General features: G+C 51.8%; 4 protein-coding genes and 1 pseudogene across 4 annotated transcripts; 4 read left to right on the forward strand and 1 right to left on the reverse strand.

Annotated features, from left to right (window-relative positions):
- Positions 1 to 1,132: 1,132 nt before the first annotated feature.
- SAPIO_CDS4531 (uncharacterized protein) lies at positions 1,133 to 2,918 on the forward strand (the record flags this gene model as incomplete). The annotated part of the gene is made up of 7 exons (XM_016787057.1): positions 1,133 to 1,235; positions 1,305 to 1,371; positions 1,666 to 1,759; positions 1,825 to 1,959; positions 2,015 to 2,066; positions 2,129 to 2,556; positions 2,625 to 2,918. The coding sequence occupies 7 exons, from the start codon at positions 1,133 to 1,135 to the stop codon at positions 2,916 to 2,918; spliced, it is 1,173 nt and encodes a 390-aa protein (XP_016643402.1).
- Positions 2,919 to 4,933: 2,015 nt separating this feature from the next.
- SAPIO_CDS4532 (uncharacterized protein) lies at positions 4,934 to 5,474 on the reverse strand (the record flags this gene model as incomplete). Its single annotated transcript, XM_016787058.1, has 3 exons — positions 4,934 to 5,238; positions 5,300 to 5,378; positions 5,445 to 5,474. 3 exons carry the CDS (start codon positions 5,472 to 5,474, stop codon positions 4,934 to 4,936), a joined length of 414 nt encoding a protein of 137 aa, XP_016643403.1.
- Positions 5,475 to 5,902: 428 nt separating this feature from the next.
- On the forward strand, positions 5,903 to 8,161 carry SAPIO_CDS4533 (annotated as a pseudogene; the record flags this gene model as incomplete).
- Positions 8,162 to 8,760: 599 nt separating this feature from the next.
- On the forward strand, positions 8,761 to 10,647 carry SAPIO_CDS4534 (Dihydrolipoyl dehydrogenase 1, mitochondrial; the record flags this gene model as incomplete). The annotated part of the gene is made up of 5 exons (XM_016787059.1): positions 8,761 to 8,819; positions 8,954 to 9,003; positions 9,098 to 9,177; positions 9,250 to 9,954; positions 10,030 to 10,647. 5 exons carry the CDS (start codon positions 8,761 to 8,763, stop codon positions 10,645 to 10,647), a joined length of 1,512 nt encoding a protein of 503 aa, XP_016643404.1.
- Positions 10,648 to 13,185: 2,538 nt separating this feature from the next.
- On the forward strand, positions 13,186 to 14,987 carry SAPIO_CDS4535 (Delta(8)-fatty-acid desaturase; the record flags this gene model as incomplete). The annotated part of the gene is made up of 2 exons (XM_016787060.1): positions 13,186 to 13,391; positions 13,484 to 14,987. 2 exons carry the CDS (start codon positions 13,186 to 13,188, stop codon positions 14,985 to 14,987), a joined length of 1,710 nt encoding a protein of 569 aa, XP_016643405.1.
- Between the last annotated feature and the right edge of the window lie 2,854 nt (positions 14,988 to 17,841).

Here is a 17,841-nt window from a genome sequence, read left to right on the forward strand (position 1 = left end):
CCTAAGCGGCTTGCTGGATCTCCGAACCCCCAAGGTCCCTTCGTCTTCTCCCTTTGCCTCTCAACCCATCTCGTTCCCCCCTCACCTCATCCCGCATTACATTATCCCTCTATAACCACCCTCACACCTCTTTCCCCCCTTTACCTGCATGCATCGTTTCTCCGTGCCCATCTTCTGTTTAACTCTATCCTTCGACCCCTCCAGAATCCAATAATACCACCATTTCCCCTCCCATGCCTAGGCTCAACCTAGGCTCAGCTGTCTTCTCCTTCTAATTCTTCCCCTTTTCCCCCACTCACCATCAAGCCGAACGCCCTTCAACCCTCGTCGCGCTCTGAGTATAACACGCTTTTCTAACCAAATCGCTTTCTAGCTGACTCTGGAGATACCTATCGACCTGTAAGTGTGGCAATGTACTATCATTCTCCTTCAACCTTCCGATCCCTTCGCTCCATCTCATACCACTTATCTGATGGTCGCGTTCGTCGTATTGTGTCTGGAGTGCTCCATTACCCTGCCATGACCTCAGTCTCTCGAGCTCGAATTGCACCCTCCTTTGGCAGTAAAGCAAAGCTGTGAAAGATAACTCCTTGCCCCACCCTCAACCTCAAGCTCCTTTGCCCCGTCGGAAGGGAGTTCCTGTGGACATCTACATTACCCAACACCAGTGCATATGGTTAACCATCTCTCCCATTCCCACATTTCCATTATTTTCCTTACCCGAGCTTCTTGCGCTAGTCTAGTGGCGCCATCTTTTGCAACATTTCACCGTCCCTTATCTGTAGAGGTCGACGAATCTCTTTCGTAGTCCTCATACTCATCCCTGCATTATCATACAAGCCGTTCCCGAACCTGTCCGTTCCTCATACATGCAGCAGCTAACACCATTGTAAAGCGAGAGAGGTCTAGATCCCCTCGTCGCGGACGCTCACGCAGCCCTGGTCGCTCTGGGAGACGTCGGTCGTTTTCCCCACGCAGCCGATCGCGGGGTGATAGCAGGGACGAATTTCGTCGACAGCGCAGTCCTATGACGGGAGCCGGTGCTCCAGGTGGAGGATCTAGTGCTGGTTATTCTGGGGGCCCCCAACATCACAGGTCTTTTGAGGAACGTCAAGCTGCAAAAGAACAGAGGATGAGCAATATCAGAGAGACCTCGCAGCAGGACCGCAGGGTCTACGTTGGTAATCTATCCTACGATGTGAAGTGGCACCATCTTAAAGATTTTATGAGACAAGGTAAGCACATACCACATTCTCGCCGGCTTTTAAAGTCGATAGTGACTAACTGACCGACCCTGCCGTTAGCTGGAGAGGTTCTCTTCGCCGAGGTGTTGTTGCTTCCGAATGGAATGTCGAAGGTGGGCGCCTACACGTAGTCTATTGGCTGGTTTTTCTTTTGTGGTTTCCTTCCCTTTTTCCTTCATGGTCTCGATGAAATGGTTGGATTGACGGGTTGGGTCATTGTTGTCCACTGGGACCTGTAGGGATGCGGGTAAGTGCTTATTTTTTTTTTCTCCGCCCCAAACGAAAGCTCCTCCATGGCACCTTCCCCCAGAACATTCCTTCGTTGCCCTCGCACCTTCCTTTGCAGCCGCCGACTCGATTAATCCTATTTCTGACTTCTCCGTCTTTCTTTTTTACTAACCTCCCTTCTTTATCTCACCAGTATTGTGGAATATGCAACGAGGGAACAAGCCCAGAACGCAGTCAACACTCTAAGCAACCAGAACCTTATGGGAAGACTGGTTTACGTTCGAGAGGTGAGCCCCCTAGATATCTCACATGAATTTCCCTTTTGGAAACGACATCGTCTAACCGTCCCTAGGATCGAGAAGCTGAGCCCAGATTCATTGGTTCCAGCGGCGGCCGAGGAGGCTTTGGAGGCGGCATGCAGGGCGGTTATTCTGGCTACGGCGGCGGCGCCCCTGGAGGCGGTGGTCGACAGATCTATGTCGCTAACGTTTGTAACCCATCTATTCTTCCCGTCACATGGTTTCGCTAACCCGCCATCCTAGCTTCCCTACAACGTAGGCTGGCAAGATCTCAAGGATCTATTCCGCCAAGCCGGTAAGTGCGAACCCATCACAGCGATTTATGATAGACTACCATCCTCATGCTTTCACGTACAGCACGCAATGGCGCCGTCATTCGCGCGGACGTCCATATTGGCCCAGATGGCCGGCCCAAGGGTTCCGGCATCGTCGTATTCGAGAGCCCCGACGACGCACGAAATGCCATCGCCCAATTCAACGGTTATGACTGGCAGGGAAGACTCCTAGAAGTCCGTGAGGATCGATACGCCGGAAGCGGCCCGATGGGTTTCGGCGGTGGCCGAGGCGGATTTGGTGGTGGTCGCGGTGGCTTTGGCGGTGGATATGGCGGTCGCGGAGGTTTCGGAGGGGGTCGTGGTGGGTTTGGTGGCGGCTACCCTCCCCGTGGTGGCAACTACCCTGGCGGCGGCTTCGAATCCAGCGCAGGACCTGCAGCCCAACCGAATCCTTTCACTGATTACGCCACGGCCGGAACTGAACGAAGCGAGATTATTTACGTGAAGAATGTCCGTACCTAGCAACCCCCACCCCATCCTTCTACTACCCTCATCTTCGTGATCTGGTACTCATGCAGAAGCAGCTCCCTTGGTCCACAAGTAATGAGGACCTCGTCGATTTGTTCTCCACTATCGGAAAGGTGGAGCAGGCCGAGATCCAGTATGAGCCAAGCGGCCGTTCTCGCGGCACGGGTGTCGTCCGCTTCGATACGGCTGAAACCGCGGAAACCGCCATTGCGAAGTTCCAGGGATATCAATACGGTGGCCGACCTCTGGGCCTGAGCTATGTCAGATACCTTCATCCAGGTGGTGGTGAAGACAGCATGGACACCGATACCCACGGTGGCCTTACCCAGGACCAAATTATGTAAGCGATTATTCTCGATATCGCACAATGCACTCGGACAACAGCAGTTCTTTTGCCCGAGAATACGCTCTCGTTCAACGGTTACGGCACATTCACACGTCTGGTTCCCACCTTTTCGACCTTCTTGTACCCACCTCACAATTAGGGTTTTCCTTGTTTTATTTCTCTTACTTGATGCCTGGTTCACTATAACTTGTCAATTTGTCTTTTCTCAAGGTAATGATGCGAAGACACCCTTAGTCTTGCCACGGCCAGCCGGAGGATGCCCAGTGCGGCTTCAGCTAACAGATCCCTGAGACAGATCAATAGCTGGCTCGGGGATGTCCAGCTATGTGGAGGATAGGGCCGCGATCATATAGTCTATCAAAAAGTTGTCATTTCCCAGGACGGCCTATATCCCCCCGATTGGTGGTAATGAAGCGTGGAAGGGGGCGAGGCGACGGCAGCAACCTCACTGGTCTGTCAAAGTAGTCATGTGGTGGTGTGCCTCGTTCCGCGGCATTTCAATATTCAACTCTAGGGGGCCCTCAGGACGCTTAGGCTTGCTTAGACTGTATCTCAAATTTCATCCGATGATCTCATTACTGCTGTTTGGAACGGGCTGGCTAGCCTGTAGGGGAGTGAGCACGAGGGGATCCAGAGCGAGAACACGTATGGACTGGGCGATGGTGATGGTGATGGTGATGGTGATATTTGTTGTAGGACATGTCTTCGTCGCACGTGTTGGCCTCGGGTGTGGCGCCATTTTCGGATATTTATGTGTCTCCTTCAGCTTGGGAGCTGAAAGTTATTCAGAGTAGAGGCGTTTCCGCTGGTGCTCGATTCCGCAATCGATGTGGCCGACCTCCACCGAAGCAGGTTTGTACCATCGCTACTCTGGCCACCGTGGTGGGAGCTGCCGACATGGACATGCAGAATCTCTGCCTGTGAGGCGCGAGATTTTGATTTCCAAAACCCATTATCCCTGAAACTGTCGACCAGTCATTGTTCGACGTTTGTTTGCGTCGTTGGCGACTTCTTTTGCCCTCCCCTCAAACACCTCCACTCCAACAAACGCCTATACAACTCACGCAACTGACACAACCTGGCGGCTCCTCCTGCTGCGAACGGATAATTTATCCTACCTCAAAACGTGGGCCATTACGTGTCATATTCCACTCAAAGCCGTTGAGTTCTACGGCGGGATACCATGAATCTGTCCAGGTAATATCTATACGAGCAACGCAACGCCGACCCTTACCTATCCTACTTCTTCTGGACCCCATTCGAACCCCCGGCCTACAATCACCCCTCAACGCTTTCCATCAGATTATCCAGTAACAGAAACCCTTTTTGTCGCGATTTACCTGCAGTGCATGTCGATTCCTCATGTGCGAGCTCTGGCCGTTCTTGTGCACATCCTGCGGACGGGTGTGGTTTGAGCACAAGAAGTTAGCAAGCTGCGAGAGCGCCGAGCCTAACGTCATGTGCCGAGAGAGCCTCTGCATGTATGTTGGCTCCCCAGGGAGACCGCACAGAGGGCAGTGTCAAGCATGCACGAAGTTGGTGGGAACGTCACGAGAGATGGAGAAGATACTAAAGGGCGGAAAACCCTAATCGTCTTGAAAGGCAGAGAGGGTCAGTGGGTAATACGACATGGAGATGGCATGCGTCTATAGAGTAGAAATGCCTTGCCACCATGAATACACCTTGCGTGGATAATCTCTGAGTCCAAATTTTGACTTTGTTGCTTTTCACGAACCCATGGGCTCATGTGCCTATATATGGCACATTCAGATCCGACATTCGTGATCTTGAAGTGGCTCAGTGATCGACTAAGCAGTATCCTGCCGCGAAGCCAGGTAAATCGCCACATGACCAACATCAAATCGTCTAATCCTTGACTTCGCTATGGCAAGACAAGCTTGCTAGGGTGCATGACGTCGTAAGGAGGTGCATAACGCCTAGCCCACGTATTTATATGAGATGAAGGTGTTCAACGTCCATCCAGTGTCAAACTCGCTCGCTCCCTCTCTCCGCTCAAGGCAATGATGACTGGCCTGCACCCGTAGCGGCACTCTTCTTCTTCTTCGCCTTAGCCTTCTTCTTACTCCTATCCCTAGGTTTCAGTGCTACCATCCCAGCTTTGCACAAGTCGGCATATCTTGTATAGAAAGCTTCCAAGTCTTCTGGCGCAACGACGGTCGAGAGCTTGATTTTTTTTGCCCGATTCACTTTGGACTTGCCGTTCGTCGCTCGGATTATGACTGGTAAGGGTTTCTCGACATCGATATCTGGCGTGGGATTCTCGGCCGTAGGTTGGGGAACGCCCTGGTTATATGATACTAGTAGTTTCTTGTTAGCGCATAGTTAGAGAAATAGAGGCAAGGGTTTCGCGGAACCAACATCGCTTTTGGACAAGGAATATCGATCCTCTTTCCTTTCCCTTCCTATCTGCAAACAGCTCGGAGAGCTTCACGAGAAACTGGAGCAAGACAGTTAGCATGCAGTGAGCTTTAGACGGGCTAGATTGGGTCGCTAGACCACCTACCTCATTATTATCTAGGTGACCACTCCCCATCGCGTTGTCTGTGACCGTATTAACCCGCTGCGAATACCGAGTTCGACGATGAAGGATCAATCCAGGTTGGCCAGGATGATCATAGAGGGGTCTACTTCGTGGTCTTGTTACTGTGGGTCTCTGGTGCAGTTTGGTGGGTTGGCAGAGGGGCAATACAATTGACTACATTAATATTCTTTTTATTTGCTGACTGTATGCATACCATCGCTGAAATACATGTAATTAAATGTACTGTTGGGTACCTCGTTTTGGTGCTTCACCGCCTTAGCAGCTCTACTTGTGTACCCAAGCCCAAAAAGTATGAACTGCTCGGCAGAAAAAGACAGTGGGAAAAAAAAGTAACCTCAGGATTCTACATTGATCACTTTGCCTCCACGTCGAAAGGTTTCGACTCGCCTTCAGAGAGCGCCATCAACTCTTCACCAGCGATGGCGGGCAAGAGAAAGAGACCAGGCAGCTCCCTTACTGCCTCGCCAGGCCCTTCGAAGGTGCTCAAGTCCTCGTCTCGAAGTTCGACACGACTTCAAGACCAGATTGCAGAAGAAGACGCCCGAATCGCCCAGCTTGAGAAAAAATTGGGGATAAAGAAAGGGAGGAAATCTATACCGACAGCTTTTAAGGAGGACGGCCTAGACGATTTACTGGGGGATCTGGGAGACGAAAGGGCCGAAGAGTCGTTCGCGAAATCGCAGAGCAAGTCAGAATACGACGAATGGCTAGCTCGAAAGCGAGGGCTTGTTCAAGATCCCGTGGACCGGATTGATCAAGCCGATAGCCCTGATGATGATGTATACGGCTCCTCGGAAGACGGCGATGACACGGATAATGATCATGGCAGCTACGGAGAGGATGGTGAAGAGGAGGAGTTTGAAGGGTTTGAGGATGAAGAATCCGTGCATTCACGGAAGGACATTGGCGACGAAGTTCAACCTCGGAGAATAAGAGAGAACCCATACATTGCGCCAGTTCCCGATACTGCAAGCGCTGGTAAATACGTGCCACCCTCTCTGAGGAAACCAGTCAGTGCAGACGACACAGGGCCTCTACGGCGGCAGCTTCAAGGGTTACTGAACAGGCTTACGGAGTCAAATATGCCAGCTATTCTAAAAGACATCGAGAAAGTCTATGCGTCAAACCCGAGGGGTCAAGTCACGTCTGTTCTCGTCGACGCAATCATGTCTCAAATCTCTAACACGGCAACTCTGTCTGACACGTTTTTCATCCTCCAAGGTGGTTTTGTCGCAGGACTGTACAGGATTATTGGGGAAAGCTTTGCTTCGCATGTTGTGACTAGGGTAGTCGAAGACTTCCGCGAAGAGTACTCCAGAGCTGCGAAACTGCCGGTCGCCGATGTGGCTCAACCGTTACCAAAAGAATCGTCAAATCTCGTCACATTCCTTGCGGAGCTCTACGTTTTCCAGGTTGTGAGCTGTGGGCTTATCTTCGATCTGGTTCGTTTGTTCCTGGATGAGCTTTCCGAGCTCAATACCGAGTTGCTGTTGCGGATTGTTCGCATGGCGGGAAAACTGCTCAGAAGAGATGACCCTCAGGCCCTGAAAGACGTTGCCGGGAGACTACAGTCATTACTCGCTGCGGCAGATCAGAAACGTGTGACGGAGCGGACGAGATTCATGGTTGACACAATCGCAGACTTGAAGAACAACAAGATGAGGGCCGGCTTGCAAGAGTCGGCCATCGTAACGAATCACGTCACTACGATGAGAAAGCTGCTCGGAAATTTGAATTCAAAGAGGTCAACTTCCAGCGGACCCCTGCGGATCGGACTGCGGGATATCGACGAGTCCGCCACCAAAGGCAAGTGGTGGCTTGTCGGGGCTAGTTTCGCGGGAAACTCCGGTGCGGACCAGACCAAACAGGACCCGAGAGACGAGACAGCGGATGCCGACAGCTCCTCGGACGATGAGGATTTGGATCGCTTCTTTCCCGACTATATCAAAGTTGCCAAAGAGCAGGGTCTCAAAACGGACACACAACATGCCATTTTTGCAGCTATTGCAGGGGCCAGCGATCACAACGATGCCGTAATCCGTTTTCAGAAGCTCAATCTCAACAAAAACCAACGGCGAGAGGTCGTTTTTGTCCTGATTCAAGCTGCTGGGGCGGAGCAACCTTACAACCCCTACTACACTTTAATCGCGCGGAAGTTGAGCTCAGACGGAAGGATTAGATTTGCCTTCCAGGACCGGCTGTGGCAAATATTCCGGAGACTGGGAGAGTCGGTCTTCGAGGACGAGGGAGACGAGGAAGAAGATGACACCGCTGTCGGGCTAGAGGATGCCAGGATGGCCAACATCGGCCGAATGATGGGCTCCCTGGTGGCGTCGTCGGCTCTCTCTTTCAAGATTTTAAAGTGCTTAGACCTGACAAACATGAAGAAAAAAACAAGTCTTCTTCTTGAACATATGATGTTCGCGGTCTTCAGAGAATGCGGAAAGCGGGACAAGGGAAAGGGCAACGCTGATTTGGAGCGATGCTTTAAGGACGCAGCTACAAGTCCTATCCTCGCTGCTGGTCTACACTATTATCTCGGAAAACTCGGCAAGGCTGTCGATAAACGGGGGAGGGCCAAGAAAAGCGAAATTCCCAAGATCAAGGATAGCTGTAAACTCGCAAGACAGATACTGAAAACCCATGCCACGGCTGAGGATGGGGAAGGAGAAATATGACATAAAAGAACCCCGGTTTTCATAGGAGCTAATAATGGCGGGTGTACTCAGCTGGTTAGTTAGCCATTACAACTTAGAGCCAGAAATGGTCTTTCTTATTTCCCGAGCTTGCAATTGTCACCTGCGTTGGCTAGAAAGATCTTGTAACTCTCGATGTAGAGCGCGAATATCCACGTTGTTTCTCGCAGTCAAGTCGTCTTGACAGCGAACGCTTGGACAAGGAGGTCGGTGTTAGTTCGCTCGACCGAGCACCAATTGATGAATAAACCGCCTTGCCGTTGTGCCGGTCCTGCCAAAGTGATTTGCTCCCGCCTTACCCCGGATATTCGCGGTAAGATTTCGCTCCGTTTTAGCCATATTTGTCAGGCATAAATTTTTCACTGGCTGGGATGCCTCCTATAAGGTAGCACGGGCTCAACAATACCTCCTGGAAAGTAGCCAAAATTTCCTTAAGTTCCGATAAGCTCCTGTTCCTGCCTTCCGAAAGATTGAAAACGTCACCGTCAATCTTTCACATCCGCGAAGCCTTCTTTTCTTCTCCAGCATATATACGGAGGAGGCCAATTGATTCCTAGCAATCGCACATTTCAACAGACAAGATGCTATCAGCTCGCCTAATACCCAGGACGGCCGCGAAGTCGGCTTTCCGAGCTTCCAGGTAAGGTACCCCGATGACACAACAATTTGGGCTCATTGCCGAAGAAGCATTTTTGCGCCAAATTTGCTTCGGGACATTTGACGAGGAAAACCCTTCCATCCTGATGATAGCTGACATCCATGCTACGCGAATAGTCTCCCATCCATCGCATCAAGGGGACGCCGCTCCTTTGCTTCCTCTGCCGGTTCGTATATCTCAATGCGCCATCTTGACCCGATGAGCCCGTCCCCGGACAAAATATAATGCAGTGCCAAGAGCTAACGTCGGCTATCTCACAGAGGAGAAGGACCTAGTCATTATCGGAGGAGGTGTTGCTGGTTATGTAGCCGCAATCAAGGCCGGCCAAGAGGGTCTGAAGGTACTGCTCTCCCTTGGTCCTTGTTTCTTTGCACATCAGGTCCGGATGCCAATTAACAGTAACGAGATATAGGTCGCATGTATCGAGAAGCGTGGCACTCTTGGTGGCACCTGCTTGAACGTCGGCTGCATTCCTTCCAAGTCCCTGCTCAACAACTCTCATCTCTACCATCAGATTCAGCACGACACGAAAAACCGAGGTATCGAGGTCGGCGACGTGAAGCTGAACCTGGCTCAGTTGATGAAGGCGAAAGACCAGTCCGTATCGAGTCTCACGAAAGGTATCGAATTCCTGTTCAAGAAGAATGGCGTTGAATACATCAAGGGAACTGGTTCCTTCGTCAACGAGCACGAGATCAAGGTCGCCCTCAACGACGGAGGCGAGACTAGCGTCAAGGGCAAGAATATTCTCATTGCCACTGGTAGCGAGGCCACCCCGTTCCCCGGCCTCCAGATCGATGAGAAGAGGGTGATTACTAGCACCGGCGCGCTCTCCATGGAGAAGGTCCCTGAGTCCATGGTCGTTGTTGGTGGTGGCATTATCGGCCTCGAGATGGGCTCCGTCTGGTCTAGGCTTGGCGCTAAGGTCACCGTTGTCGAGTTCCTTGGCCAGATCGGAGGACCTGGAATGGACACCGAAGTCTCCAAGGCAGCGCAGAAGATCCTGAAGAAGCAGGGTATCGAGTTCAAGTTGAACACCAAGGTCGTGAGCGGAGACGCTAGCGGTGAGAAGGTTAAGCTCGAGGTGGACTCCGCCAAGGGAGGCAAGCCCGAAAGCGTAAGTCAATCACACCCCGACAAGCATCAATTGGGGTCAGTCCGTATCAGTTTCATTCGCTTACATTTTAAATAGCTTGAGGCCGAGGTTGTCTTGGTGGCCATCGGCCGCCGGCCTTACACCGAAGGTCTCGGTCTCGAGAACATCGGCATGGAACTGGATGAGCGCGGCCGTGTTATCATTGACTCCGAGTACCGCACTAAGCTCCCCCACATTCGATGCATTGGTGATGTGACCTTCGGACCCATGCTTGCGCACAAGGCTGAGGAGGAGGCCGTTGCCGCGGTGGAGTACATCAAGAAGGGCTTCGGTCACGTCAACTACGGCTGCATCCCCTCTGTCATGTATACCCACCCCGAGGTTGCGTGGGTCGGCCAGAACGAGCAGGAGCTCAAGGCCCAGAACATCCCCTACAAGGTTGGCACCTTCCCCTTCAGTGCCAACTCCAGGGCGAAGACGAACATCGACAGTGATGGTTTCGTCAAGTTGCTGGCCGACCCCGAGACTGACCGTCTCCTCGGCGTTCACATCATTGGACCTGGCGCCGGAGAGATGATTGCGGAAGGAACCCTTGCGCTAGAATACGGAGCTTCGACCGAGGATATTGCCCGGACGTGCCATGCTCACCCAACATTGTCGGAGGCGTTCAAGGAGGCGGCGATGGCTACGTACTCGAAGGCTATCCATTTCTAATCATCTAACAGTAAACGGCAATCTTTTTTTTTCTTTGTTAACTTGAGAGCGGAAAGAAAATCCTGTATTGTATGTTCATAGGGTAGTGTATAGATCTAGGAGTTCCAGCTCAGAAGTGATAGAGAACTTCCTTCCACCTCAACGGATAACTCTGCAACTGTGGTCACTCTTGTCTTTGCGTCTAACTGTGGCATTGAAATCTCCACCTACCGGACGGGGCGTCTCTTCCCCTCACATAAAAGTACATACAGTATATGCCAATTATAATAGAGCGAGCAGCAAGGATGGACCATTCTGTATGTATCAGAATGAAAAGCACTCGAGAAGCGAGTCCATGATTGCCATCATGTGTTAGGGCCTGTTTGCTCTTTGAAGGCTATCGCAGAAAGCCCTGTAGCTGGTGCTCGAGGAGATGGAGAACGCATCGGAGGTGACGCCGAGTTCGAATTCTGGAGAATTTGGGACAAAAGGGAAGAGGATCCCCCAAGCTCTGGCTTTGGAAAGGAAAGAAGCCGCATCCGTGGCACAAGCGACGTCGGGTTGAGATCTACAGGAATCCCAAGGTCATGGCAGCGCACTACAATACAAAGCGTGCATGATTACTCTCGAGTATCAATGCCTTCCGATGATCCGCAGTGTCTCCATTCACCGCCTCGCAGGAGAGCCGGATCTTGAGACAGGAGGAATATATACGTTTGCGGAGGGTCCCAAATACGATGCTCCAGGCAGCAATATTTCTCCTCTTGCCAGTATGAGTTCTGTGAAGCACCAGTATTGAAATGCAGGAAGATCCGGGCGGTCCGGAAGGGTGGTTCGGATTGGTGGAGTGGCGACCCTCCGCTCCGCATCTTGGGGTAGCATTCCCCAGTTTACTCTTCGTCTCTCGGAGACTCAATGGGTGTGGAGTGTGCGATGTACTCAGAAGTGTAATGGATAGCAAAAATATTCCTCGGCTCCGTCGACCAATTGACCAACGGATCAGGCCAGGCTTTGCTAAGAATGGAATGCATTGAGGGAGCAGGAGAGTTGAGGGGGAATGGGGGATGGGCGGGATTTTACAAGTTTCTCAGGACCGACTGATTGATAACGGCTATACTTCGTAGTGATTGGATTGATATCATCAGTGAGCACTTCGTTCGGTCCCCGCCCACGTGGTTGGAACTCGGGCTATCATTCAGGGGATCCTCAAGGTCTTAGAAAATTATATGCTCAATATGCTCAACGTGCAGTTAACACCATGCCTCCAGTGCTGCGCCTACGAAGTAGTTGCAATACTGGGGCATGTCGGGTGTTCTTAGGTTCCGTCGGTGCTTCGTGTTGCTTGTAATTGATGAAAAGGCATTCGATCATCAATTGATCAATTGATGCTTCGATTACTCTGTCGGTCCAAGAAACATCACCAACCCCTTCGTACCTCAAAATCGAATACGCAGCTCAACAATTTTTCTGCCCGTGTTGCTTGTTGGGAGGGGCACGAAGGCGATCCTAGCTTCCAGCCGGAGCCGACGGGGAGGACGAGAACCATGACCGCCCCGGCATTTGCCTGAATTGACCAATTGATCCATGGGACTCATACGATACTTTGCGTATCTGGGCAGACTGTCGCGGGCCTTCTCTGCGGAAAATAATCGTCGTTGATGGTAATTCTGCTGCCTGGAAGTTGGTGCATCTGCGACAATGCATCTTCCAATGAAACTAAACTGAGCGACATTGTTTAGTGGAGACAAATGCCACCAAGGCAAACCAAGCTGCAGCTGCATTTTAGTTGTTTCGAGTGCCACCTTCGTCGTACATATCCATCAATTGATCAATTGATCAATACATGCGTGCTCCTTGTCTCCTCCCCAAAGCACGAAGTCGTCGGCACGTCGTCGTAGTTTACAAAGTACTGAGTGGACCTCACCGCCCCAGCCCAACCGGTGGTGCTCCTGCTTGTTCCTTTGTTCCTTGTCGATACCGTCGCAGTTCTTTGCAGTTGCGAGCATGTGAGAGGTTCCAGACCTAAAAAAAAAACACCAGCTCGGTCCATTCGTTGCCCATTGGAAAGGGGTCAATTGGATCAAATCAATATATTAGTGCTCTCTCTCTCTCTGCTCTCTTTCCTCCTAGCCCGGACTTGTCTCTTCGGATCAATGTTTCACGCGATAGTTCCCATTGCTTTCCGACGCTGCTCACGATGACCCTGGTGGTCGAAACCATCCCAATTGATCAATCAATTCTTGAATGAGTCCTGAGACGACCGACCCGCCGCGTAAATAGCAGCTCCCCGCACCATAAGCGTCTTGTCCTCCCGTCTGGTTCCGCCTTCACAGGACTCCAATCGCCCCAATCCGTCGCTGCCCTGTCCCGATTCCTTCGTTTCCTTGCGACCGCGGTGTCGTTCTCCCCAGGCCTGGTAAGGTTAACCATATATCTCCTCGCTTGCTGGCGCAATGAGCTTGCCAAGCAATCGAACCGTCAAAACCTTATGCGATAATTCCCTAATAGCTGACGAACAATACTCAGCTTGGTCCTAGCTTCTAGTTACCTCACTCCACAATGTCTTCCACCGAGAAGAGCGCTCCAGGAAAGACCTATCCTCTTTACACCCGGGAGGAGGTCGGCCGCTTAATTGCCCGTGGTCTCAAGATTGTCATCGTTGACCAGCACGTCCTAAAAATCGACCCATGGGTCAAATACCACCCCGGGGGGCACCTCGCCATCCTCCACATGGTTGGGAGGGATGCGACTGATGAAGTTGATGTGTTCGTCTCTCACACCTACCCACCCACCCACAATCAGCCTCCCCTCCTCGTAAGAGATCTGTCGCCGACTAACTTGGCAACGATGCCTCTAGCCTTCACTCACCCGAGGCCCGTCGGCAGATGGAACGCTATCGCATCGGTCGTATCGAAGGTCGCTGGAAGAACTTCGTCCCTCCCATCCAAGGCGGCATCTTCGATTCCACCACCCTGGAACAAAACTCGGAGGCCGGCTCGCCGTCCGATGCAATCAAGGATACGTCGTCGAGCGACGCCAGTTCCAGGGCACCCTCTCCCGTCTTCGACAATGAGAGTCCAACTCTTCAAAGCCGCCACGGTCTGGGCAGTGCATTGACATCATTATCCCCTTCGCCATCGCCCGATGGCTTAAAGGAGAAAGAGGAGGAGGAGGAGATGGATGGCATGACGTACTTGGACGTTCAGACTAAGAAGCAGATCAGCCTAGACCTCGACCAATACCCAGCCCCGGACCAGGATACCCAAGAAGTAATAGTTGAGAAATATCGCCAACTACACGACCGCCTAAAGGCTGAAGGCCTCTACGACTGCAATTATAGGGCATACGCTATCGAACTGACCCGATATTCTACTCTGGTGCTGCTCTCGCTGTTCTTCTTGAAGACAGGCTATTACGCCCTCAGCGCCGCCTGCCTCGGCATGTTCTGGCACCAAGGTGCTTTCTCTGCCCACGACGCTGGCCATATGGGCATAACTCATAACTTCCATTTGGACACCGTCATCGGGATATTGATTGCCGATTTCTGCGGAGGTCTGTCGCTTGGCTGGTGGAAATGGAGTCACAATGTTCATCACATCGTGACAAACTCTCCCGAGCACGACCCGGATAATCAGCACCTGCCCTTCTTCGCAGTATCCCACCGGTTTTTCGAATCGCTCTTCTCGTCGTACCATTCCCACATTATGAAATACGACTTACCGGCGCGCTACATCACCCAAATCCAAGCATATCTGTACTACCCCATCATGGCTGTCGCTCGGCTTAACCTCTACTTACAGTCTTGGCTTTACTTACTTCGAGGCACAGGACCAAAGAGGGGTCCTGCTTGGTGGCATAGGTGGTTCGAACTTCTTGGCATGGCAGTTTTCTGGACTTGGTTCGGATACTTCCTCATGTACAAGTCAATTCCCACAAACTGGGATCGCTTCGTCTTCTTCACCATCAGCCATGTCATTACCATGCCGCTCCATGTTCAGATCACAGTGTCCCACTTCGCCATGAGTACCTCAGATCTCGGACCGGATGAATCGTTTGCGCAGAAGATGCTGAGAACCACAATGGACGTGGATTGCCCCGCCTGGCTGGATTTCTTCCATGGTGGACTCCAGTTCCAAGCTATACATCACCTTTATCCGCGCATCCCTCGGCACAACCTCCGTACAGCGCAAAAGCTGGTCCAGGAATTCTGCAACGACGTCGGAATCCCTTACGCCCTCTACGGGTTCGTGGATGGGAATAAAAAGGTTGTCGGTCACCTGGCCGAAGTCTCTAGGCAAGGAGCGATATTGGCCAAATGTCAACGGAGCATAGCCAAGCGGGGTGACTATTTTGCCCATTGAAAGGCCGTTTCTCTCCATTGGTCTCCCACCCCTTTCCTAACTCACCATCTGCATGCGCGTGTTTGATTCTTTTTTTTCCCTTATTTTTGGTTCTTTTTTTTTCGGTTTGAGGAGGAAACCCGCGAGAGGGACTGGGAGTGCGCGTTTTTGTGCGCATGCGTGTGTTTCTGGCGGGCTCTACGCATCGTGACACTAGACTGTAATCTTGTTTCCGTTATTCGTCCTTTGCCCAAATAACTCGTTGTTGCCCGACGCAATTCGGCGCCACTTTCAGGTTGTGAGGACTCGGACTTCCCGCAACGTGTTAGGTTCCCATCTCTCGAATCGTCATGGACGTTCATCCTTGGACCACGGCCTCGGGATTCCATTGCCAATCAGATATCTGCCGCCGTCTCGGTCCCCACATCGATGGCATCTGTCGGTACTTCAGCCAATGTAGTATGCATATAACTCTCCATCGGACTTGTGGTAATGAGAGACATCGAACAAGTTAAGGTTGCTGCCTCAGTCTTCTCTTTGCAATGTAATATTCCACAATCTTCGCCTCTTTTTGGGGGCTTGTGCTGTCGTCCATGATTTTTCCCACTCCCTCTCTCTCCCTGGCGAGCCCCATACAGCAACGGAACTAACTAGGCTGGTGGGAAGGAAATGGGAGAACTTGAGAAGGAATCTCGGCTTCATCGGCAGGAGGCCCCAAGAGCTGGAGTGGAGAGGTGCTGGTTCTGGAACCCGACCCAACGACTAGTAAGTGACGAACTTGACTAACTCCGCGTCCCACTGCGGAGCGGGATGAAGGATGCTGTTAGCGTCAAACGACATGTTCCAACCATGAGGGGTGCTGCCCGCGTGTCCTAGCCTATCTTGAGGGACCGGTGAATGCTCTATGTCCAAGCTCCTTGCAATATCTTCTCTGCCGCTCTTCTAACGTGTAATCTTGGCGCAAAGTGTATGCTCATACCTGGCGCATCCCTCGGGTCTCGCCCGGCCCTATCCGGTCCTCTGCGGTCATGTGCATCATCCGATGTGCTGGCAAGGGAGCGCGTGTAATTCGACCGACCTGTAATACCTCACCAGCTTTCTGAGCAACATTTGCACTCCTTCAAAGACGTCGTCCCTGCCCCGCCCCCACACTAGCGAGAGTCCGGTCAGACCAGGTCAATGAGCCATAATCTCTTGTTGCTCTTCACCGGCTGCTGCTAACGTTGGCAAAACACATGTGACCAAGGATGTCATGCAGTGAAACAAACGGGCGACCAACAATCCGCAGCCGTTCGTCTGATGTGCGACCTATTATCCCTTTTTCTTGATAAAAATTTTCTTCTTCTTTTTGATCATTTTTTTTCTCTTTCCCTTTCTTTTTGCTCGCCTTCTTGGAGGGCAGGGATATCCGAGCGGCGGAGAGGAATATTGCCCGCCTCCTGGAACAGGCGCATGGGGACTCGGAGGTCCCTCGTTTGGTGAATTCCTACTGCCCAGTTCTCAATCGGAAACCGGGAAGTGGACAAGGATTTGCTATTACAAGATGTCATGGAAAGGGGTGAAGCTCTCTTTTTCCCCATCCGAGGTGTACTGGGTCGTTCATGTCGCCTGGACTATACTATAAGAGTTCAATCTTCTCATACCCGCAGATTTCTCCCAATTGCCGACCCACCATTGGATCGAAATCTCACCAGCCGCGAATATACGCGCAGCCACGAAGTCGGGAATACGTCGGTGATGGAAGTGAAGATGCCAGACACCGCGCCTTTTTTTTTTCTCTTTTCTTTTTGTCCTGGACAAAGCCGCCATGTCGAGACAAGATCGACACCCAACCTAGCACGATGAGTCGCAAATGAACCAGTTGGCATGGTCGAGGATTGGTCTTTGCAGTGACTGGTAGTCCCCCGCCCCCCCCCTCCTCTTTTTTCTTTCCAGCCCGAAGCATCTTGCTTTTTTTCTCCCACTAAGGCGTAGGGGTTCCCTCAAAACCCACGGGGGTCTAAGCAAGTTTCTGTGTCAAGTGCGGTTTGAAAAGCCCCGGAGGCGCGTCGAGGACCCAACGCCATGTCGAATTACATGCCGACAGCTACGGAACTTGGACGTATATATAAATATCAAGACATCTCCGGAGAATGATGAAGGCGTAAATGGAGATGTCTCCCTTTTCTTCCAAGCGCAAAGAGCCCTCCCTCACTCTAGATTCTTCTATCTCATCTTAAGATCATCCGGTCTCATCTAGCGAGGTAAATACATACACAAGTTGACAAACTACGCGTGGTTTTCCGTGCCTTGTCTCCCATATCACACCATGACCAAGGGCAAGATGGATGAGGCTGCGGCCGCGAGAATTCGAAAGGCTAGAGGTGAGAAGGTAGGTCTGGACGGAATCGACGAAACACCGCGTCTTGCCCCTTCTTCCACTTCCAAAGCTACAAATTTATAACTACGAAGCTTTTCACTGACAGCTGCACCATCTTCCAGGATAACTTCGCGAAGAGGGCGACCATCGCAGCCCGGGAAAATCAGGAGCCGCAAACAACCAGGCAAGGCGGCGGCCAGGACAGGAGCGGGAGCGGGAGAGTGAATCCACCACGGGACGGGGGAGGAAGGGCCAGTTGAGCAGATCATTCCGTGCCCAAGCCTACCAATCTTCCGTTTACAAGTACTTGAAGTACCATTCCGCAGAGGACCGGGGTTGGGATGGGAAATTGTCAAGCTGTGCGCAGGGTCGTCGTGATATGATCCCTGTTGCATTCCTTTTGGCATGCGGACTAGGAAGTTGAACTTGCTCAAAGCTGTATCGCTGTCATAATTTCGCTTACTTAATGCAAAGTACTTACAATTGAACAAGCAACGCACCACCCATGAAAGTGAT

Source organism: Scedosporium apiospermum (genome assembly GCF_000732125.1).
Source record: "Scedosporium apiospermum strain IHEM 14462 chromosome Unknown SEQ_SAPIO_0092, whole genome shotgun sequence".
Taxonomy (NCBI): domain Eukaryota; kingdom Fungi; phylum Ascomycota; class Sordariomycetes; order Microascales; family Microascaceae; genus Scedosporium; species Scedosporium apiospermum.